The sequence below is a fragment of the Colius striatus genome, chromosome 3 (assembly GCF_028858725.1).
Source record: "Colius striatus isolate bColStr4 chromosome 3, bColStr4.1.hap1, whole genome shotgun sequence".
Taxonomy (NCBI): domain Eukaryota; kingdom Metazoa; phylum Chordata; class Aves; order Coliiformes; family Coliidae; genus Colius; species Colius striatus.
In genome coordinates, this window is record NC_084761.1 from 25,149,897 (window position 1) to 25,174,509 (window position 24,613).

The 24,613-nt window shown below is 40.3% G+C and overlaps 1 protein-coding gene across 1 annotated transcript; it reads right to left on the reverse strand.

Annotated features, from left to right (window-relative positions):
- Positions 1 to 303: 303 nt before the first annotated feature.
- On the reverse strand, positions 304 to 23,023 carry QRFPR (pyroglutamylated RFamide peptide receptor). Its single transcript, XM_061993822.1, has 6 exons — positions 22,684 to 23,023; positions 6,380 to 6,538; positions 5,090 to 5,151; positions 4,117 to 4,352; positions 2,579 to 2,676; positions 304 to 707 (listed from the first exon to the last, which is right to left on the reverse strand). The coding sequence occupies exons 1-6, from the start codon at positions 23,021 to 23,023 to the stop codon at positions 304 to 306; spliced, it is 1,299 nt and encodes a 432-aa protein (XP_061849806.1).
- Between the last annotated feature and the right edge of the window lie 1,590 nt (positions 23,024 to 24,613).

The following is a 24,613-nucleotide window of genomic DNA, read 5'->3' on the forward strand; positions in this document are numbered from 1 at the left end:
AGACACAGAATAAATAGTGCAAGCAAGAGTTGTTTGGTTTACCTAAAGCAGATGGCAAACAAACCCTCAAATAACTCATGAAGTTTCTTTTTTTTTCTTGGAAAACATACAATAATACTGTTTTTCAAAATTTTACTGCTCATCCTTATAAAACATATTACATCTTCTCAATCATTATCCCAACATTATAATCACTAAATATTTTCCCTTCATTTCAGCATGCAAAGTAGAAAACTATTTTAAATGGCTTATCAAAAGTTATGATATAAAGAGAATGCTTCTATTCTCAAAACCTTTGTGATGCTACTGTCCATTTCCTAATGCAGAGTGCACAGTAAGCTCTGAGCTGAGTAAGGCAAGGTGTCTTTTGAAATTCCTTTTTGAAGCTGGCTGATCACAGAACTTGACTTCAATGTTGCCATCACTGAACGCTTCCCTCCTGCCTTCATCTGAGTCAATGGGATCTCCCTGAGAAACACGTGCCTTTTGCCGCCTCATAGTTATCCCCGAGCTCCCAAGCTGCCTGCTTGGTGATGCATTTTCTTTGACAATGCAGAAGCAGATGGCAGACAAAAAATTTTTCTTGAAGTTTTCATTCATGAAAGCATACACAATAGGGTTGCAAATAGAATTGAAGAATCCTATGATCTGGACGATTGCAAAGATCATTTTGACTGTCACATCATCATACTCCTTTTCAAAATTACCTGGAAAAAGGAAAAACGATGTAAGCACAGAATAATAAATGCCTACTACTTATCCTATTTATATTCACTTTGGCATTAGAAGCTTTTGTTTAAAATCCACAAAGACCTTGCTGGACGTTCTTCATATTAGCAATAGGATTTCATCAGCAAGAAAAGGTCAAGTTATAATGCATAGCTCCGCTTGGTGTATATGTAAATAAGGACAACGTAATTAGGAAGAAGCAATTGATGAGCCAACACACTTGCCCAGAGGCCATGCAACACAAAGCTTTCAGTCTGCTAAGTACAGGTCTTGTTTAATCAAGTTTTATTTCAGGCTCTGAGCCCTTATCAAATGTGTAAGTCCATCGATCTCTGCCATGTTACAGACTACATGTGGCTTCTTTCCTTGTGTTGACACAAATCAGTTCATGGAGGTAAAAATGCACCTTCTTGGTTACATTTCTTACTTTTTAATCATTGATATCACAGATGACTCTGCATTCCTTGAATTTAAATACCCAGCAACAAAACTCTGGATAAACACTACAAAGATTTATATAGCAAGTAAAATAAAGGCCTTGCAGCACCTGAAATAATTCCTGAAATTAGCAGTGAAAAGGAAGGACAAGAGCTCTTGGAGTGGTATGGGCAACCTTAACAATGGACAATCCAGACAATTTTAAGTTACAGATTCTGCACTTCTGATTCTGTCTAAGGCATAAGCATCACTTGGTTGAACTAACTGGCTGCAGGACTACTGATTTATCTGCTACAATCTTAATCTTGACAGAAGAAAGAAACAGCTGTAGTCTTTGGCAAGTACAATTACTACAAACTTCTTCTTGTTCCCACACATAGCCTACTGCATAGTCCCATGTTATCCCAGTACCCACGTGAACCTCTGCGAGCAGAGCAAAAAAGCAAAGATAACAAGCACTGAGAGCATTTTCAAGCCACCATCCTTTCAAGATGAGTGAAAAAGTTCAAATGGATTCTTTGGGTGTTACCACTTTGATGTCCAGTATTTCTATTTTGATATGTCTACCTCATTAAAAGCAAAGCAAGGGAAGGGATAAATATTTCCTAACAGTTTCACTCAAAGTAGTGTGACAGCTTTAGTGGATGGAAATAGAAGTCTTCACATATTCAAATAAAAATAAATTTTAATCTAAAAAAATTACTTGTTCAAGAAGTTTTCTACTTGGAAATAACTTTACCTCTAGCCATGTCCACTTGACCTTTCAGCAAGTGAAGGTAATGTGACATTTAGAAAAAAAATCTACACAGATATGCTCACCATCCTCATAGTTAAATCTTGATTTTTCTTGAGTCTTGTAAGGTCTAGAAAACCTTCTTTTCAGGACTGGAGTATGTGCTGTACAAATTCAGAAGCAATGACAATCTCCTTTCTGAAGGGCTTACTTTTTAAAAGACCTAGAGTTCCATCCACTCTGCAATAAAGTTCAGTGGTGTTTACAGCAAGACACAAAGATTATCTTTTTGTTTGTTTGTGGGGTTTTTTTTAAATTCATACAGCAAAGAAGAGATGTGGTTGACATATAAGTTTCTCTCAGATACAAAGTATCTCCCAAACCCTACATTAAAGGTCTTGTTCAATCAAAATGATTTTATGCTAGTAGATTTTTTGGAAACATATTCATTTTCCGTAAGCACTGCAAATCTATCACTTGTAGACTTTAGAGTAATTAACCTATTGTTGGCTACATATCTCTATTACAAGACAGTGATACAAGATTTATTAGCAGAGTATTAACCTTTGCTAGCAAAACATATTCTGTGGCTGAATGCTCCAGCAGCACCAGCATTTCACAACCTGTATTAAAAAAACTAAGAAAGACTTTACTGTAGGACACATGGCAGATACTCACTGTATTCTATCATCATGTGAACCACGTGGAAAGGGGCCCAACAGACTGCAAAGAGAAACACCACTGTCACCATCATAATAATTGCTCGCTTCTTCTTCCTGAAATGGCATCAAGACATTTTATACTGAATCGCTAAGAACTGACCAGTAGTTAGATGCATCTCTTCAAGTTAAACCTCTAAATGTGTTCTGATGGCTGCTGGGAAGAACCCACACCAGAGAAGTTTGTTAAGGACTGTTTCCTGGGGGAGGGACCCTGTGTTGGAGCAGGGGAAGAATGCCAGCAGTCGTCCTCATCTGAGAAGAGAGAAGCAGCAGAGCCCATCTGTGAGAGACTGACCACATCCCCCATTCCCTGGCCCCTGAGCCATTGAGTGGGGAGGAGGTAGAGATATCAGTGAGCCATGAGGGAAGAAAGGAGGGATGGGGGAGGGAGATCTTAAAGTGTTGGTTGTAATTTTCTCATCATTCTACTCCCTTTTTGCTTTTATTCCATTCTGCTGCTTGTAGAATAAGCTTTCCTTACTTTCCTCTCTAAGTCAAGCACTGGAGTTTTGCCCAGAACCGTAATTGGCAGCAAGCCCTCCCTGCCCTTGTCTTAATCCACAACAACCTTGCTTATCTTTTTACTCCCATTTCATTGGGGCCTCTGCCATCCTAATGAGTGTGGGGGTGAATGGGGGCACTGAACGACAGACACTGTCATGGTGCTTCTGTGCTAGCTGGGCTAAACCACAACAACTTGCAAGGGTACACTTCCTTAGACATTTTGTTAGAGAAATATCTAAAGAATTCTTTATCTTTAAGCTGCTTGTCAGTATTCTCCTTACAGTCAATATTTAAGGTGATACTCTTCTCGACAAGCAGAACTGTTAGAGGTTTCTAGCACATCTGGCAACCAATCAACTTGCCAAATGAAACAAAAAAAGATGAAACAATTTAGGGATAGCCCATATTTAGTGAATGCAATTTGTCAAAGTTGATAATTATTGATTTTCATAACTTTTCAGATTGAGTATTACTATCTGAATATTCTCACAAAAACACTTCTGAAAACAATCAAAGGTCTTCAGAAACTCTAACAAGTTAAATATCACCAAAGTACTTTTTAAATGTATTTTTATTTTTTCCAGTATGCCAATTAACATACAAGAAGATCATAAAGCAGCGCTCACACTCTTGGGATTTTGTGAAGAACTTTATAGAACATATGGAAATAACATTAGCAGTATTTTCCCTGAATCATCTTCTAACTCATGGTCTACATCTCTTAAACACAAGCATTTCACAATGCATAATACGTGATTTATTGAAAGGGCTTGCCTTCCAAGGTGTGACTACCCTAGTCTTTGAAGAAATCAATCTGTTAAAGTTGCCTTACATCGAGTATCTAAGTGTTAAATAACTAGTCAGCTTTAAAAATATGGTCTATGCTTGTAGACTTACAAACTGATAAGGAAAGACAGATTTTGTTTTTTAAGGATTGTCAAGAAAAACCTTTTAGAAGTCTAAGTTCCAACCACATTTTAGTTTACAAACCTTGATATTTTAGACATTTCACTCCCATGAATGGTTTGAAGAACTGAAGCATCTCCCACTCGTTTCTTAATCCAGAGTTCATAGCCAATTTTAGTGTATAAAAAAAGCATCAACATCAGTGGAAGAAGGAAGAGTATAACAAGAATAAAGGTTGTATAGATCTTCTGATAAATTGGACTGGTCCATTCTTCCAAGCAACAAACATACACTTTTTCATATAGGAAGTCATATTTAACCTGTAACAAGTATAAAGGAGATGAGTCACTACAGTCTTTACTCCAAAGTGTAAAAACAAATATTCAAATATTCCTTGCTCTTAACACAATAATCAAAATTCAACAGAGGGAATTTTCAAAGTGAGAAAATTCTTCCAACCACTAACTTCACATCAAATATTGGGTTGATCTAAGTAAACAGAGAGGTCAGGAGATACTGATTTGAAATCCTCCTCAAAACCTTTTAAAAACACAGCGTTTCAAAGGAAACCTTGCAAGTAAAGATGAGTGTAGAGAAACCTCACATATTAGTCACTTTTTAAAAAAAGATTTGTTAATGTTTAGGCTCACCAACAGCAGATTGACAAGACTTTTTTTTTTCTTCTCCAAAATGGGCAGCTAATTACATTTTAAAGTAGGTACAGTTCTTCCAAGCCTCAGGGAGCACTACATCATCCTAAAAGCCCTACATTGCCATGTGTCAGTATCCCTATAAACTAAAAGGAGGCCACAGTGGAAGTCATCAGTTTAATTACTGGTCTTAGACAAATAGACATGTCTAGTCCATGCTGGTAGTCCTTCCAGTGCAAGCAAGTCCTAATCCTTAGCTTTCCTTATGCTGGCACAGAGAACAAAAGCTCCACTTGTTTTATCCTACTTGTATTGCTTAGGAGGGTGTTCCATTTAATTGCTAAAGGTACAAAAAGATCCAGCAAGGATCAAGTTTGAACTGGAAATTTCCATTTCACCTAACATACCTCAAGCCGTTGCACGTGCCACATAGGTGAACCAACAGTAAGTGCCAGCAGCCAGACTACGCCTGTAAACAAATACATTATTTAATAGTTTGTACAACAGGTAGCATAAGTTTTGGTATGAACAGTTTAACAATTTCATCATTAAAGTCAGGCAAAATAGATAATTTAAATAAAGAACAAAAGTTTTCTGTATGAGGCACACATCAGTCAATGTGCATAATCAATAACAACATGCTCTTTTGTTATCAATTTTCTTTCTCTCAAATTATCTTAATTTATTGCTATTCACAGAATCTTAAGGATTGGAAGGGATCTCAAGAGATCATCTAGTCCAATCCCCCTGCCAGAGCACAGTCATCTACAGTAGATCACTCAGGAACTTGTCCAGGTGGGTTTTGAATGTCTCTAGAGGAGACTCACCAACCCATCTGGGCAGCCCATTCCAGTGCTCCATCACCCTCACAGCGAAGAAGTTTTTCCTCATGTTTCTTTGGAACCTCTTACATTCCAGCTTATACCCATTCCCCCTTGTCCTATCGTTGGATATCATTGAGAAGATCCTGGCTCCATCCTCCTGACACCCATCCTTTATGTACTTGTAAACATTAATGTGATCACCTCTCAGTCTCCTCCAAGCTGAAGAGCCCCAGCTACTTCAGCCTTTCATCAGAAGGCAGATGCTCCACTCCATCATCTCCCCAGCAGCTCCCAGTCCTTCTTGAACTGAGGGGCCCAGAACTGGACACAAGATTCCAGATGTGGTCTCACAAGGGCAGAGTTAGAGGGGGAGGAGAATCTCTCTTGACCTACTGCCTGCACACCTTCTAGCACACCCCAGGATGCCATTGGCCTTCTCGGCCATGAGAGCACATTGCTGGGTCACGCTCATCCTGCTGTCCACCTATTCAAGTGTAAAGGCAATTTACTTTGCTTGAGGAGCATGACGTATATTCTCTTTGTTTACAATGGAAGGACCACTTACAGCTGTGACTGCTTTAGTAATGCTTGTACATTTTGAACTCTTTTTTTTTTTTAAAGGAAGATTGCCAAAGGTTTATCAAAGTCTTAAAGAAAGTCTCTAACTTCAGATTCTAAGTTTATTTTCAGGAATTACTATACACATAGGCACTATCCTTGAGATATTTATAAACATTACCAGACTTCTTGTTATTCTACCTTTGAATCACTCATCGTATCAGTGCCTTCTGTTCTGTCATGCCATCTACACCAGCTACATTGAATATTATTTCTCTCTATATATATAGCTACTGGAGATGCCTCAAATCTTACCAAGCATCGTGAAAGCTCTTTTATTGGTATACTGCCACTTCATTTTTAGTGGATGCACAATTCCTTGGTGTCTTTCCACAGCAATGCAGGTCATTGTAAGAATCTCCGTTACAATAGCAGTGGACTGAACAAATGGTACCATCTTGCAAGCGAAGGCACCTGCAATAGTCAGAAAGTAAGAGATGTAACTGTTTCAGTTCATGAAAAAGCTGTTAATACCAGACTTTACTAAAGTGCTACTGTGTAAAAAGAACAGACTAGTATTCTTTGATTTATTTTAACAGCTGAACTACTAAGTCATCTATTTAAGCTGTTTGTCAAACAGCTTTCAACAGTCACTCTTCCATCATGCAAACATCTGCAAAATCAAGACTTCTGAGGACACGTGTGTTTGCTCTGTATCAGCCTGACACTCCTATTTCACTTTTGAACAGTCTTCCATTGTCTGTTTTCAAATATATCACGTTACAGGGATATTTATTATCTTTTTATCTTTGCGGATTACTCTCCAGTTTTATGAAGGTCTTAATGTCATATTTAAACACTTACCTCTTCTGCTATGGCAAATATATTCCTTTGGGTCATTTAAATACCACTCTATTTGTACACTTTCACGCTTAATGCATCATTCTGCCAAGCAAGAGTCCTCCAAGAGGTGTAACCTAAGCAGAAAAATCCAACCTCATCATCTTTCCACTCTCCAAGTCTCACTTCTTTACTGCTTATGCTAATGGCACTGTGTAAATGATATGCAATGCCCTACCGCCATTTTTGTAGTTGTATAGGTTCCCACTTATGCACAGCAAGCCCAGATCTTCAGATTTCGTTGCTGCTATAGCTTCCCAAAAGTACCTATTCAATTCTTAATGAACTACTCATTCTCCATTACTCATCCTCAAATCCCAACCATCTTATTAAATGGTCATAAATTATTCTCTCAAAAATCTTCTGTCAGCCCCTCTCCCAACCTACTTCTCATTCACTCATTTCCTGATCATATTTCTCCTCCCAAGATCATTTCACATGTCTGCATTCTCATAATTTCTTACTTACTGTGATGGTTTTGTATGAAGCTGCTTGTGCTTGATAACAGGCAGGGGAGCTGCAGTGCTGCCCTTGTAAATAGTTCACAAAACTTTCCCCAGCTCTAAGTTGGACTCAATTCCAGCCTGACCAATCTGATGCCTCTACCATCACTATTTAAGAATAGAAATCTGTAGTGTTTAGGAGGAAGTAGAAGGGTGCAACAAGATGGAGGCAACCACATGGACCCTGCAGTTATCAAGGGAGGACAAAAGGAGGTGTGCCATACTGGAGAACCCCCTGCAGTCCATGGCAAGAGAGCAGCTGACTCCTGCGACCCACACAGGGCAATGGCAGGACTGGTAGTTGCCAGCACCTCTGGGAGGACCCCATGCCAGAGGGGGTGAATGTTGCAGACCCTGTGCAGAAGGCAGAAAGGAACTGCAGCCCCTGGGATGAACACAAGTTAGAGCAGTTGTGTACAGCTGCCCAACATGTGAGAGACTCTGCACTGGAGCAGGGGAGGGACTCTTCTCCCTGGAAATGAGACAAGCAGCAGGAGCGATTGGAAATGGACTGACTGCATCTTCCATTCCCTGCCCCCCTGCACTTGGGGACCAGGAGGTAAAGATACCAGGATCAGGTGCCTCAGCCCAGGAAGAGAGAAGGGGTAAGGGAAAGGGATCTTAAAGGATTGGTCATATCCTCCATCATCCTATACAATATTGCTTTTGGTTGGGTGGCAGATAAAATAGTCTCATTTTCTCCCCAAAGTTAGATAGTCTCACATTAGTGGTGAGCCCTCCCTGTCCTTAGGGAGTTCCAAAGGCCCTTGGTTACTTTTCTCTTTCCCATCCTGCCGGGAGAGGGAGGAGTGAGCAAGTTGCTGCTTGTGGTTCACCACAACATTTTCTAACAGTTCAATATTACCTATTAATTTCAGCAATATCTGTATTTATTTCCCTTACTTATTACCCAGATATAATCCATAAATTCAAAACAGCCAAAGGAATATCTGATCTAATTCTAAGTGAAGCTTTAAGATGCTACAGACACCTTAAGCAATAAACATGTAGAAAATGGAATGAAAACAAACAAGAAACTATCAAAACATAATCCTATCCTCCATGAAAGGAATAAGGAGCAGGGAAACTTCTGTCTGCTAGGTCAAGCTAAAAGCCACTGTAGCTTACAAGAAGAAACTGGTTTGCTACCAGTCTCATCAATTTTAGCTGCCCAAAAAAAAAAAAACTTCTGTCTCCAAAAAGGGAAGGAAGAACACAAGGAGCACAGCAAGGAAGTCAAGTTTCTTTCAAGTACATAATCACCACCAGTACCATGAATGTGCACAGAGATCTGGATTAGAATAAAAATATACTAAGCAGCCCCATTTCAAGGTATGTCAATGAAGCCGTAAGATCAGTAGGAACCATCTGGAAGATGATGCACTGGGCTGCATGTCTGTTTCTGACCTAGCATTTTTCCAAGGTATCAGAAAGAGTAAGACAAGATATCGTGTATCAATTGCAACTTATACAATAAAATTCCCACCACTTCTTCCTTGGCTTCAGTAAGAACAAAGTAAAACTATTATGAGACACAGCCAATATTTTACTAACTCAGCCTCCCATCAGTTTTTCAAGACACCCAGTACTGTAGGCACTACACACAAAAGCACCAGATCTACTGAGGCAAATTTATAGTCCTTCAAATTTCCATAGTGAGATGACAAGCAGCAAGCTCAAATTCTACCTTGCTTGTACATGGCAAACGGTGAATACAACCTAAGAGGCAGCTATGGTACACTATTTCTGTCCACTCCTGAAATACAGCTTACCATCACTGCCAATGAAATAAGGAATAAACTAATACCAATATAGCATTAAGAAGCAGACATTCCTTTATTGCACCGCTAGATGCGTGCGGGATCGCATCACCTAACATCCAGGCTGTACATTTCATCAGTTTAAGCTTATGTTACCCTCTTGCACATATACACTTCAAATTTCCCTGAACAGCTTACACATAGTCATGCTATTTCATAGGAATCTGCCTCTTTACACATTAGGTCAGTGGTCATAGTGGTCTCTCAAGACCCTTGATAGTTGCTTTTCAGTTGTCCTCTTGGTGAACTTCAAAGTTTAATGCCTTCAATGGTCCACCACTTGGCAGTTATACTCCAGTGTTTATCTTGTCACCTTGAAATCTGTTTTCCTGGCGCCTCCTGGGATGTGGTAATTTCTGTTGCTTTGTTCTCATTTAAGGTTACAAAACATTTTGTTCTGAAACATCATGAGTCTTAACCTTCACATAGTTAGTTTTGTCTTTACAATTGCAATAGCATAAACAATCTTCAGCCAAATCCAAAACCTACTCATTTGAGCCAAAAGGAGAATTTTCACTATTGACTTCAAGTTTTTTTTCTTTGGTGAGTTAGAAGTGATTCCTGGTACAGATAACATGAAAATAAAAGCAAAGTTTGTACATGAAAGAAACATTTAAGTTCCTGTTTCACAAAAGAAATGAGTTAAAGTTTAAGGGATGGAGCTATGGCAAAATAAACACTTCTTACTTTCTAACTTTCACCATAGGCTGTTTCTTACAGTTTGAAAAATGTCAGAGTTAAGTCCACTTAAACTATGTTCCATTATAGAGGTTTTCCTGTAATGTACTATTCCGTCACTGAAGTCACAGCATTCCAGGGTATTTCTAGGTAGCAAAGAAGCACCACTATTATTTAATTACCAAAATGACAGTGACTTTCACTGAAGTTACATGCATCTGGTGGAATTTCCAGCTTGTGCCTAACTATTCAAGGAGCAAACAATACCCGAGTAACTCCAAAACTCCAAGATGTTCATTGCCTTTCTTCTAATTTTCTTCCCAATAACTACAGTGTCAGAGCACAGACTACCACTATGACTTTACAGGAATCCCCAGGAGAAAGGTCTGTAGAAATTCCTCGTTTCATTTCATTGAAGATGAACAAAAAGTGACCACTGTCACTATTTAAAAGGTGGTAAAAGGAAGAGCCTACATAATGCCTACAGACTGATCTTAATGAGCTGAATGAGGAGTGATATCAAGCACTTCCAGAAATGTGAAGGATGTTTTTCATTAGACAGTCAGCTGAAACAGAAACACTCACTGTAAGGCACATGGCACACAGTTCCTTGGTAGATTTGATGACCAAAGCAAAAGTCATATGCATTTTTACAAGCAAGAAATAATATTAAATATTCAAAAGGAGAGCAGCTAAAAACTCCTCAAAAAGCCTCTATATCAACAGTAAAAACAGAACAGTGTTTCAGCCTCCCTGAAGTTTCTTATGCCAACCAGCCCAGAGACTCTATCAATTTGTATTAACATTACCATATCACTTTAGGGCTCTCTTGCTTGGCCTGAATTGTTGCTTGCTATACAAACCCTTCCTGTCTTCTGAAATCTTGAAATACTAGTGTTAAGAATGCAAAACTTCATTGAAGTTAAATGACTGTTTTGCAAGGAAGTAAACTCCCATTTGCACAAGTGTTTCAAATTAATACGTTTTTGGGGAAAAAAAAAATCTGGTGTTTAGAATGTCATGGCCAAATGAAAAGTTATCAACTTCAATGGAAATCTGAGGCAAGTAGATCTGAGATCCAGCACCATCATCCTTAACATTTTAACAGGATTCAGTCCTGAGACACCAAGGGTCATTGAACTTGACAGAATAGATAATGTTTTCCACGTGAATCACATTCTTAGTTTTCAAAACTTCCATCATTTAGAAATATATACCAGTTATTCCAGACTGCTTAGAAAATTACTAAAGACTTTCTCTAAGTCTTCTAACACTGTATATTATATATCCTATGCATTCAAACTACAGACACTATTACCAGCTTTTGTACATACAGAAAATGGGAATCATATTCACATCTTCAGAGGCGCTTTATAGAAGTCCAACTGTCATTTTATTCTTTGGGATTTAGCTGACTAATATCCAAAGTGGGGGTTCTATTGTCCTGTTCCTTAAGGTAGCTACAGGTTCTCAGCACTACCTTGACAAGTTGTCTTGGTCAATGTTGTCAGACACAGAAGATAATTTGAAAAATATAAAACACTGCTTGGAAACAAACCCCAGAGGTCTCTAATCTGACCTTGTGGCTCCCAGCAGGACCAGCAATCTAGCCAGATCAAAAGCCAGACACAGCCCAGATGATTCAGTTTTGTAACATTTCCAGCACAGCCTTCCATGGAACCGCTTCTTCCTCTGCTTGGCTGTCCTTACATGGAAAACGATTTTCCTCACATCCTCTCTGACTGTCTTGTTTCAGTTGAAGTCCTTTGCATTTTATCCTCCTGTCGCATACTGCTGTGAAGACCCTGGGTTTATCTCTTCAGTAACCTCCCTGCATGCACTGCAAAATGTTGCTAATCTCTCACAAAACTGTCCCTTCTCTAGACTCTACAAAGCTCCATTCTCTCAGGTTTTCCACCCATACAGGGCAGCTGCTTCCACCTCTGACATCTGAGTGGCCCCCTGCTGAACTCATACCAGATTATCAAAATCTTTCTTGTACTGTGGGCCCAAAATTGAATGCTGTATTCGGGACACTAAACACAATCTGGCTTATGAACTAGATTTAACAGGTGAAGTAAGTTTTACAAGATCTAAGCCTTCCCAAAACACAAATGGTGAGTCTCTTCCTCCATCCCTTTAATTGCTTGCATGCTGCTATCAATGAACAAGTGTCATGGTTTAGGAAGGAGCATCTTTTGCTTGGTAACAGGGGCGGGGGCTTGCAGTGAAGACCCAGTACAGAGTTTTTGGACTCTCCCCTGGCTCCCATGGCAGGACTGAGAGCCACCAGCAGCCCCGTGAGTGCACCCTGACTGGCAAGAGACTGTGTGAGGAGGCGGCCATGGTGCAGGCCGTGCTGGAGAGCCTGTGCCCTGCAGAGCAGACCCACATGAGAGGCAGGAGGAGGAGCTGCAGCCTTTGGGATAAATGCACATCAGAGCAGCCTGTGCAGGGCTGCCATGTGGGTGAGGTACCCCATGGGCTTGCAGGGAGGACTGATGGGGAGCCCACCTGCCCTGAGGAGAGACAAAGGGCAGAAGCCATCAGGAATAGACTGACTCAAACTCCCACTCCCTGCCCCCCTGGGCCATTTAGGGAGGGAGGAGGTAAAACCACCAGGATCAGGGCTAAAAGGGGAAGGGTGGGGAGAAGGTGGTCTTAAAGGGCTGGTCAGACTCTTCATCATTGTACCCGTCTGTGTTGTTTTATGTTTGTTATGTTTTGGGGTTTTATGGTTTTGCTTTAGTTGGTGTTGCATTAAATTCTTTTCTGTTTTCTTCCCCAAGCTGAGTAGCCTGGTCTGTTTTGTCCTGAACAGCAATTAAGCTCTCCCTGCCCTTTGGCAATCCTCAGATCTTTGGTACTTTTGTCTCTTGATGGGCCTAAACCAGGACAACAATGGGAGTGTAGAAAAAGAGTGCCTCAGATTTTGTCTCTTTAGCCTCAAGCAGAAAGTCTTACCATTAGGGCCTCATCTTCCGACCTCTCACTGGAATGGACCATCTCACAAAAATACTTATGGATTTTCACAGAGAGAGATTTTTTAAAAGCACAATACCTGCAAACTTGGATATTCACTATTAGGGAAACAGGTGCTGAGATCTAGCTAGTCCCTGATCCAGTAATGCATGCACGTTTCACTTCATATTTAAGCCATTTGTGTTAAACAAGCATCACCTGCGGCACAAGGAAACTGATGTAACCCCATTCCAAAGTGACTGTTAGTTGCAAGTTCCTTCTGGAAAAACTGAGAGAAAAGGCCAACTTTTACTATAAGCAACACATGTTAAGTTTTGGGGGGGAAAAAAAACCATCATAACAAAGTATGCTACTACATCATAGTTTAAACAGTGAAATTAAAATAAGACTGAGACAGCCAACAAACCATCTGTGTAACACACTGTGATACATCAAAACCACATAAAGCTAGTTTTCACATTTGTGTTCAGAGAGTAGCCACAGAGTAACAGAAGCTTTCAAAGGAAACTAGTATTAAGCCTTTTTTCTAATCAAGCTGACACAAGTGTTGCTGTTTAGAGCACAGCTTGTAGATAATATGGTTTAACAGCTAGTATTATTCAAATCTTCTTTCTATTCACTAACACGACTGCTAGATATTTTAGTTACTTGTATCAGGTATTATGCCCTTGTCATGATACATTCACCTGTAATAAATCAGCATTGTACTAGGAATACAAGTGAAGTTCTGTATCTCCCAATCAATATGAAAATCAGATTGTTTGTGCTTTCTACATTCATTATAAAGGCACTTGAAAGGCTTTATTATTTATTGTTAACAATATATCCTTTTAAATCCTAAAGAGGAAAATTTGTGAAAAAGTAATATATAGAATTAGAGAATTTAGACAAGATTGTTTAAATTTCACTCCTGATAGTGGTTTTGGAGTCATTACGCTAATCAACATTTGCATAAAGGAAGCATTTGTCAAAGACATCCCTTTATTTTAACAGAGGAAAGAAGAGAATGTGAAGTCTTTTCTGGATCTATATACTCTGAGAAATCAAAGAAGTTTTCAAAAAAAATTTTAGAAACAATGTTTAAAAGTTCTCTCAAGACAGACCAACCATCAATACAAACCTACAGATGTTATCAAGTAAACAACACTCCAAACTGTAATAAACAGATTAGAAGAGGCAAGCAGTTGGTGACATGGAAGAAAGCTATTAGAAATACCTTTCAAAAGTGAAAAACAGAATTAAAAAGCAGGGAAGAATGAACTCTTCTTCAAACCTATGAAGAAAAAAGAAGAAAGAAAAGACAAGATATACTTGCTTCACATCAATAATCTGACTGATACAACTTAGAAAAGTATATTCACTGCAGATAACTTCTGAAAACAATGCTGTCCTCCTGCACTTCAGCTACACTGCAGGTTCTATTCAATAACTTCACTAACTGTTAAAATACAATCCTTTTTCTAGAAAAATAGCTATGAAGGGCAGATTCCAAATAACATTAAAATTCATACAAACCTATGTTTCTTAGCTGCTGTTAAATGATTAATTGCTAAAGACAACTTCAGTGTCAAGTGAAAGAATTTAAGAGAGGCTTGATCGTTCACTTTTTCTCTAAGCTGTCCATCTCATTCTCATTACTAATTCTTTATCTTAAACCTCTATAGCCTTCAAATCATTGAAAATGAACCAAAAACATTATCCACCTCCTCTTCCAATGAAGGTAAGTACAATGAAAACAGGTGAAAAAAGGAGGTAGTATATACAGTTCAAGAGACATCTAACAGCTACAGCTGACCTGACTCATCCTTGCACTCCCAGTCACAGTCACACTCTTGCAGAATATAAGTCAGTCTACATGGACTACTCTGTTTCCCTATGTATCACTGTTAACAAAATAGAAATTTCAAAATAGAAATTCCTCTTCTAATGCCTGCTTATTTGCACCCCATCCTTGAGTTAACCACCTGCCTTCAGAACAAAATTAATTTCTCTTGACCCTAAATCAGAATTAGGACATCCAGGACTAATGAAATCACGGACTTACTAACTCTTGAAAACAACATTTAGTTTGATCCATAGAAAAAGGCTGGTTAGATCTTCACTTAAACTGAAGTTTAAATCCTTTAGCCTGACTCCACAATTTGTGTGGACACCAGCTACCTGAAGTCATTAATGAATATTAAACAAGTCAACTCTAGAGAGACAGAGTCTAGGCGTAAAGGCTGCTACCTTCTACTTACCAATGCAAAACACACAGCTAGACTTACTCCAGGTCTTGGAGACATGTGCAACATTTTTTTTTACTATACTGAACAAAATACATAACACCTACATAATGCCTCCAAATGCATATATAACACATCTCCAGTACTTTAAACATCGAGATAATCCCAGTGCTGAAGGCTTCTTGTGCTAAAACTAGGCACTGGGAAAACTTTAGTGTCTCTCAAATTCTGATTCAACTTTTTTTTTGCCTGAGGCTACCCGGAATCTCTCAGAACACTACTTTGCTGCTATCCTTTTCAAGTAGTTCAAGTCCTTTTTCAAGTAGTTTTAGGCTTCTAATATGCCTAGACAAATATTTTTCAAAGACTATTTGAAGGCTGCTTAAAAATATTTTTGCACTTGTAAACACTTGCTGAAAAAGTATCTCCTTTCTCGCTTGGTCATTTTTCACTTACATCCCCTCAGTACAGAAACATGTTACTTTTTTTTAGTATTTAAAGAATAACAATACTTAACTTCAATATGTGTCATAATGCTTCACTTTCTACAGGATAAGGCTTTCAGCAAATGCTTGGAATACATTGGTAATAAAGACCTGATTGCAGTATTTAATACTTACTATTTTCAATTTGGAAAGAAAATCATTTGCAGAGGAATACTGGGAATGAGAATAATGAATTATTTTTCTTTTTTGAGAAGCTGAGAGATTCCCAAAAGTATTTCCTATGCACTGCTAAGAGATGCATAGATTATTCTAGCAAATATTAGTTTTCCCCAAAGAGAACACATTCAGAAGGTTGTAAATATAAATGGTATTCCTCTAAACAATTCTTTATGCCTTCATTATCAAATATTGCGCCTATAACTATGATTTAGCTGTTTCATCACCCATTTAAAAGATCCGTTTTTCTGTCATTAGAATAACAAAGGCAAAATCCTGAAAACATTCTCTGAATTGTTCCTTCCTCTGTCAAAATAAGGTCGACCAAGCCCTTGCTCTAAAATCTCTATCTCCAGCTCACTTGATGCAAGCAAGGTTTAAGTTCTCATATTTTTTAACTTCAGCAGAGAAAACAAGCCAGTCATCGTAATCCAGATAATATCCTTATGGATCCTCCATTATTGGGCAATGTATTGTTTTCTATTGATTCTTGGATATATGGGCATTTTGCATTCTTAATAGTTTACCATCCCCACCACACAACTATCTCACGTTACCTATAGAGAATTATGCATACATCTGCCCAGAAAAGGCAACAATGCAGCACCTGATAGTAGACTGTGGCAGTGTAGGCCTGTTTATGATAAACTACAGCAGATGAAAAAATGGTACAGCATCAGTCCATGCAATTAGACCATGCACCTCAAACAGCTTCAGTTAGTAAACTGTAGGCAAAAAGAGTCCACACAATTTCCTCTGTCCTGCCATTTCTGAGTATGGACCATACACCTTGGGCTAGCTAACCAAGGCATCCCTCATTGTCCACTCTCCTTTCTCCTTCCCTTCAAGGCTCACATGCAGCTTCTCTGCCCATGGGTTTACAAAGCTGCTGAAATGGACAATGGACACCACAGCTTTCAAGTAAACTTGGATCAGCAACTTATTTCCAGATGCAGCAATTGGTGAGTAAAATCAAATTCAAACATTCAAAGATTACACACAGACGTGTAGCAAAGCTACTAATACACAAAATTACTGCAGTTAAGCTATCATCTGCACTTATAGTACAAACAAGTAGTAAAGGTTGGGGGTTTTTGCAAGGATATAGTTTAGAGATCCAAATCTCTTTTCAAGATAGAGATTCAGTAACAGAGAGCAAAACAGGACATGGCAAACACATTCCTGATTCACTCAGTGCAAGGCACAGAATGCCAGGTATTTCTACCAAGAAAAAAAATGCAATAACCACTTCATATGAAACACTAACCATCTATCTGCATCCTAAAACTCCCTTTATTTCTGTGCCCAATTAATGCAACAGCAAATATTTCATGTTTGTCATTGTGTTTAATATTTACACTAATTAATGATATGCACAACTTGGACTAAGAAATTCCCTGTGTTGAATACATGAGTAGAATAAGCCTTTTTTAGTCAGCATTGTTTTCCTGCTTTGAAACAAAACACCCTGCTAATATATTACATAGATAAAAACCCTAAGCTTAAATGAGATATTCACCCTTTCTCAAACCACCTTCATAGATAATTTTACTCCTGCCTCAACTCATAAGCAAATATCCCAAAAAATCACAACACCAAGGCACAGTAATGAAGGGTAAGGCAAAATTTTACCAAGACAGAGATACAAAATTACCCAGCTCTTAAGAGAAGCAGATCAATCCCAAGACATAACCTCTAACACTGATGGAGACAAAGAGTGACTTGTGACCCTGACCTGATTTACAACAAGTCTAGACAACTTGAAATTAGAATGTTAAGATAAAAAGCTTTAAAACACGAGATTCAAATAACTGGATCTCTCATGTTCAGCTTTACCTATATATTAACCCTAATAGTACATAAGCAGTTTGAAAGTATCTGGAAACTCTTCAGTATCAAAGAACATTTCAGAAGCAAGTCAGAGTGAAGAAGTTTCTAATGTCTCATTGAAGAGCTTAGAGGTATTCAAGAACATCAGACGTATAAGGTGGACTGATTTCCATTTTAATCCCTCAGAATTGAAAGTTTATGCATTCTCACATAGGAAAATTGTAAGTAAGGTAATACATTTCTCCTCTGTCCTGGTTTAGGCCCATCAGGAAACAAAAGATCAGGATTAGCCTCAAGTTCCAAAGATCTGAGGATTGCCAAAGGGCAAGGAGAGCTTAATTGCCACTTAAGGTACAGGACAAAACAGACCAGGCTGCTCAGCTTGTAGAAGAAAACAGAAAATAATTTAATACAACATCAACTAAAGCAAAACCACAAAACCCCAAAATAGAACCAACATAAAACAACACAGAGTGGTACAATGATGAAGAGTCCAACCAGCCCTTTAAGACCACCTTGTCCCCATCTCTCCCTTTTTCCTGGTCTCAGAGCCCTGATCCTGTTGTTTTTACCTTCTCCCCCCATGAACAGCCCAGAGTGGAAGGGAGTGGGAGTTTCAGTCAGTCTATTCCTGATGGCTTCTGCCCTTTGTCTCTCCTCAGGGCAGGTGGGCTCAGCACCAGTCCTCCCTGGCTTGCAGAGGGGTCTCTGGTCTGGTGCTCCTCCTTCCTTCCTCCTTCTCTGACTGTGGGGTCTGTGTGGTGGCCTCCATCTTGTATCACTCTTATACCTCCAGCAAGCACTCCAAATTCCTGTCCCTAAATAGTGATCACAGAGGCGCCAGATTGGCCCAGCTGGGCTGGAGGCGTGTCTCAACCCAGGAGCCGGGGGAGAGTCCAAAAACTCTGTACTGGGTCTTCACTGCAACCTGCTCCCCCTGTTACCAAGCAAAAACAGCTCCTTGCTAAACCATGATATCGTCAAAAAATGTTTGTTAAAGAAAGCACCCTAAACATTCACCTGGGTAGAAGATGCCACTTGGTTTTCAACCAAGCCTTTTGACATGGCAATTTTGTCTTCTTTAAGACCATCAGATACAACAGCAATGTACAGAAGAATCACCCCTCTCCTGAGTGGCAGCTGGAGGTCAGACAAGCTATGCAAGGGAATCTCAAATGCTGCTGTGTATTCATAAATGACTCAGATGACTCAGTGCTCTCCAAGTGACAGCAGAAGCCACCCTCAACACCTGTCTTAGGAATACATATCCTAACTGTTAAGATTCAAAATTCTTGAGAAAGATGTAGCACAGTGCTAAGTTTTTCATAATCTCATGTTTTGCCCTTATCTTTTGCCAAGGCTATTATATTTTGTGACAATAACACTGTTACTCAGCTAATCAAACAATGTCAAAAAATAAAGCAACTCTTTATGTGGCTCAGAAACAAAAGCCCAAATTTATCTTTAACAGTGCCGCCATCAGTAGGACAATGAGATCACTTCTGCTGCCTCCTACCTAAGATCACATGAATCCTCAGCTGCTTCAGTCTGCACCAAGACTACCTTCACTGTACACATCAATTATTCCTTTCTCAAGTTCCCATTTTATCTCTCTCTTAGCAATAAATACAACCCCAATGATCACTTCTGCCAAAACAACAATTCTAATTTTCTTCCATGGCGTTTTCCATATTACTGAGAGATCAGCATGCAGGATTTTTATTAAAAATTCCCTTCTAAATTACATCTTGGTTACAAAATAATTCATAAATTAAAGCCTGTACCATTACTATTACAGTCTCATACACGTTCTTAAGAGACCAGAGAATCAAAAGTAAGAGTAATTCATCCATTTTTGGTCAATATGGTGCTGCTCCCAGTTGCTTCCCGCGTAGAGCTAGCAGGTCTATACTAATGCTGCACAGTAACCAGGCAAAGCAAGGCATGCATGCAGTTTTTTGAAACTGCAGTTGTTAAATTGAAGTTAAGATGCATTAATTACCACATTGCAGAAAAAAAGTCATGCCAGTGCTTTAGTTTTTCCCATCTCTGTCAGAATCTCTGGTAAGTGTAATCCAGTGAACCCAAGAAATCTTAATTTTAAATAATTCTGACAAACACTATCTAATAGAAGAATCACTTTACCATCCCAAATTTGAATTGCTTTACATCACCACCTAACAACATTCTTTCTGAAGTCCTATTGTAAACTATGTACACCTGTAAACCTCTGGGGTAAGAGTATTTCACGTGATAAGGGCAAAATGGTAGTTCTTTCTGATAACATTCCACAATGTCTTAAAAAAATAGCAGCTACTCTGAAATCCTGTCTGTTCTGTTTCTGTGTTCTACCTCTACAATCTACAGAGTGTTTGTGGTTTTCCTCTCACCTTTTCCATTCTGTTGTGGGTTTCCAAAGGGGAAGGGAAGAGAAAGAAACACAAACATGCACATACAAGCATAAAAATACAGCATACAAGCAGTTCCAAATCAAAGTACAAAATACAAACCTCTCAGTTTACATTACCTAGTATAGATGTTTTAGTGACACAAGTACAAATAAATCAAGATACAAAGTGACGAAATGCTCAGAAACCCAAAGATACTTCTAGCATCAAATATTTTAGCATGCACCGCTTTTTTCAGCAGTGATGTATTTACATAGTCAAATTGCCTTTGTCCTTAACAGAGTTGGCACTTGCACTACTCAGAGATGTTGCATTAGGTGGATGAGAAAAAGCTTTTTCAAACTACAAAACTGAAGACAAAAGGCAAATTAAACCAGTAAAGCTACCAAAGAAAATAGTCCCCCCAGACTGGCAAGCTCACAGTATAACTGTAATCACTGTTCATGCTTCACAGTGTAAGCCTCAGAAATCAGGTATCTTTGGGATACCATGGACTTACATCTCATTTGTTTTTCTGAATTTTACTTCACATCCCCAACAGTGAAGGGTAACACTCATCAGTTATGTTACTTGCTATGTTCTCTCTAGACTGTGTTAGCTACTGCTAATTATCTTACCAGGACCATAAAGGCTGCTATCAAAGCCAATGAGACCTATGGATCCATTTATATCATTTACTCATCTTATTCATTTATTGAGGATGCTCTAGCATAGCAAAGAGGGTAAACAAAAAGTACAGTAAAACATACAGAACCTTAAAGTATCCTACTACTGAATACCTGAAGATATTTGTTGCAACTATGCTACAGCTTTTACACGCTACTTCTAGATTTTTGTCAAATGCCCTCAGTAACAGAAGGCAAATGGTAACATACATACTTTCTCCATACCGTTCCACATGCCTGTGACACATCTCCTACTATTCATCTCAAATGAAGGCTTTGTCTCACCCAACTTTTAGTTGATTCTGGCCAAATGTGTGGTCAACCTGACAGATAAGGTCTTCCTTAACAGTGAGGAGAATCAAACCTTTTTTTTCTTTTAAGGAAAACAACTCAATCCAGTCCTTCCCCCCTTTATGTGATATCTCTTGATACCATCAGTAACTTCCTGCTATATTCTTCTTTGAGGAAGAACTAGAACTACAGCAATCAAAATGAAGGTACAGCAGTTTTGCTATAAATTTATTCCATTATTTAATCTGCATTAGTTTTGGGCTTCAAGATCTGTTCTGTTTTAAAACAGTTTACCTTCCCCAAAGACAGCTCATGAGAAAACAAAATACTTTTCCTTACTATCAATAGGCCCTGGAGTTTTGTATTCATCACTTCTTCCACAAAGTACCTGTTCTTCAGACCAAAATAAAGCTCATTTCTCACGGGGTTAGGTATCTGTGTGCTTTTCAAGTCTCCTCTGACCTATCAGCTGCCATCTTGCATTCTAGTCTGTGGGATGTACTGAGACCAAATCTTCATTGGTAACTTTCCCTGTCTCCCAACAATAAAAGCAGAGGAAGCTTTGGAAATTGAAACATGACTCTGTCACTTTATAAACATCTTTTTTGTTTATTCTGAAATAGTCTGAAAAATACTTCAATTTGTGGTGGTATGAGATGCTGTCTGCTACTTGCTGCAAAACTATCCAGTTTATTTTTCCACTCCCAAACACTGTTTTAAGACCAAGAAAAGGAAGACAAATACCATTCTTCAGAATTACTTCACCTTTGTTACTTTACTCCTTTGGAACTGGGATACATGAAAAAAAAATAATTCTTTCAAAGCATCAGGCAGGCCTTGCCCAGAGGGCTGTCACATCAATGGGGATACAGCCTAAGATTTAAACATCTTGAAACTAATGCATCATTTCAATATAAATTGTCTCACTATTTCTCCAGGGACACGTTCTTTTTCCCCTCACAAAAGGTTTAAGGAGGTCTGTCTTCAAGCCAACAGCTGCCAGAGTAACTTAAGCTGAATAAAGACTGACATTTCACTTGCCAGACAGACTTCATTACATAAAGAGAAAAAAAAAATTAAGTACAAGACTACCTCATCAGCACCACACAATGTAGAGTTTCTCACACATACACTGTAACTTCTAACGAACACAGGCACGAAAGCACACCGCGTTTACGATAGCCTCAAGAAGTGATGTAGCCTTAACTCTGCAAAAAAGCAGCTGACGGCAGGCCGAGGTTACTGAACTACACACCTGGAGACAGCAACCCAGTCCTGCGGTAAAGAACTACAAGCACCTGAACGCGACCGGCGGCTCCGGGGAGAGCAGAGGTTTAAAGTTTCCACCGGATAGCTCAAACCCTGCGGTGGCAAGAGATGCTCCGCAGGGTGTGCGGAACAAAGGCTGCCTGCAGAGAGGGCAGTCGTCCTCTCACAGCGGGGCGGCAGCGCCCCTCCCCAGCAGAGGACTGGCCTTAACGGCCGAGGCTGCCCGGCTCCCACCCCCCGCCTTCGAGGTTCCCTCACAGAGGGTGAGAGCGAGGAGGGGTTCCGTCAGAGATCGGGAGAGGGGGAAATTGCGGGGACTTTCACTGTCCATCCCGCCTGCAGCGGCCGCTGAGCCCGTAACTGCCCGCCCCGGCCCTAGCACCCACCGCCGAGCCAATTTGAGGAGATGTTCTGCAACATGGTGAAAGGGACGCAGAAGAAGGCGATAAGGAGGTCGCTGAGTGCCAGGGAGCAGATGAAGATGTTGGTGACGGTCCTCATGGCTTTGCTGCGAGTCACCACGTAGAGTACCAAGCAGTTGCCGAAGAGCGCCAGGGCGAAGATGAGCACGCAGATGAGGACGAAAGCCACCTTGGTGCGCCCCGGCAGCTCCGGGATATACACCAGTGGCTGCAGCCCGTAGAGGGTGATGAACTGCTCCCGAGTCACATTGTTGTCCCGCAGGAGCTGAGTGAACTGCTCCGGTGTGATATTCAGGGACCGCATGGTGCCGTTCTCACCAAGTTCCCCTTCAGCAGCGGCACCACCCGCGCCCTGCCACAGCCGGACCGCCACCTCTCCAGAGGTCTGGCGAGAAAAGAGGCAGCCAGACCAAACCCGTCGCGGTGAAGAGGGCGGCGTAGCTGGGAACAGCCCACAGGAGGACGGAACGACCAACCCCACGAGACGGCGGCAGCGCCCGCAGCCCCCACTGGCTGCCGCGGACAGCGGGAGGGACGGCAGGCAGGCAGCGCGCAGCGCGGGCTCACCGCTGTGGAGCGGGACGGCCGTTAAACGGCTGTTCGCGCGGGCTGGGGGAGCGCTCGGCGCCCCTCGCAGCTCTGCCGTGCTCTGGGGGAGCTTACCGTCGTTTACAGAAAGTATCCCCCCAGCGCAGGCTCAAATGCTCGAGGTGTGAGCAGAAACTACCAAGCCAACCTCTCGTCACCTTTGCATGAACATGAGAGGGAAATAAACGCGATGGTGTAGTAGATACGGGCAACTCTGCGTGAGGAGAGACTTATGACCACCTCACAGCGGGTCACGTGGCTGCTGGTCCGTGCCCAGCCCCAGCGAGGGATGCCTGTCCCACCCCCAGTTGCACCACTGCTGCTGCAGGCGTTTGCATGGTAATGAGCCAAAGTTCAAACAGAAAAGTATTTTTCTCCAAGTTTTGGCCGTTGAGCTTACTGAGACCCCAGGAAGCTCCTGAAGATTCTTTTCCCAAGCAGACATTCACCAGCCATACAGACACTCTTGTCAGAAGATGCCTGACAGAATCCCATCCTACTCAACCTAGCTGGTGAGGCTACTTAGGTAAGGTTACAGGGGCTACTAAGATGCACTTGACTGATTTGCTGCAATAGTAGTCGAGAAAATGCTGCTACAGTTTAAACATAGACAATATGGGAGTTAAGGTTTGATGGAGAGGTCAGATTGAAAATATGCATTGATTTTTTTTCTTCCAACCTGTTTTAAATAGTCCAGTATGGCTTTCTCAATAACACTTTGTAAGGAATGATAATACATATAGTAACAACAGCTTACTTTTAATTGGTCACAAAACAAATTATCAAAAGAGAGCCAGAGAAAACAGCAACAACACAGAAAATTGTTCCAGCAACACTTCCCTTTCCCCACAATGATAGATGTTTCATACGGAAACAACATTATCTGGGAGAATTCTGCAAAATTCTCTTTTGTACAGCAAGGGGACTCCTTGCCCTGGGTCCATATCTTTACCTGTACCAGGGATGTATAAAGCAGGATGAAGAGAAGTCTAGAAAAAGCTGTCTATTTGTTAGGTATTACGTTGCTGGCTTGCCAAAGAACATTGAAGAGGAAGAGTTCACCACCAAATCATTCTCAGTAGAAGAATGTTCTCAACAAGAGTAAAGATGTTTTGTGCCATCTCTCAAAGAAAATATTTATGTGAAGTGGAAATCAATGGAGATAAGTTCCCGTGCCTGAGCTGTTATGTATTCCCACCTGCGCAAGTCAGCCTTCCAAATGCTAACAATCCTCTTTTACTGTACAACTCCATGGAAAAGAGTTAAGATTCGCTTTACTATCCCATCATGAAAGGGCCCTGCCACC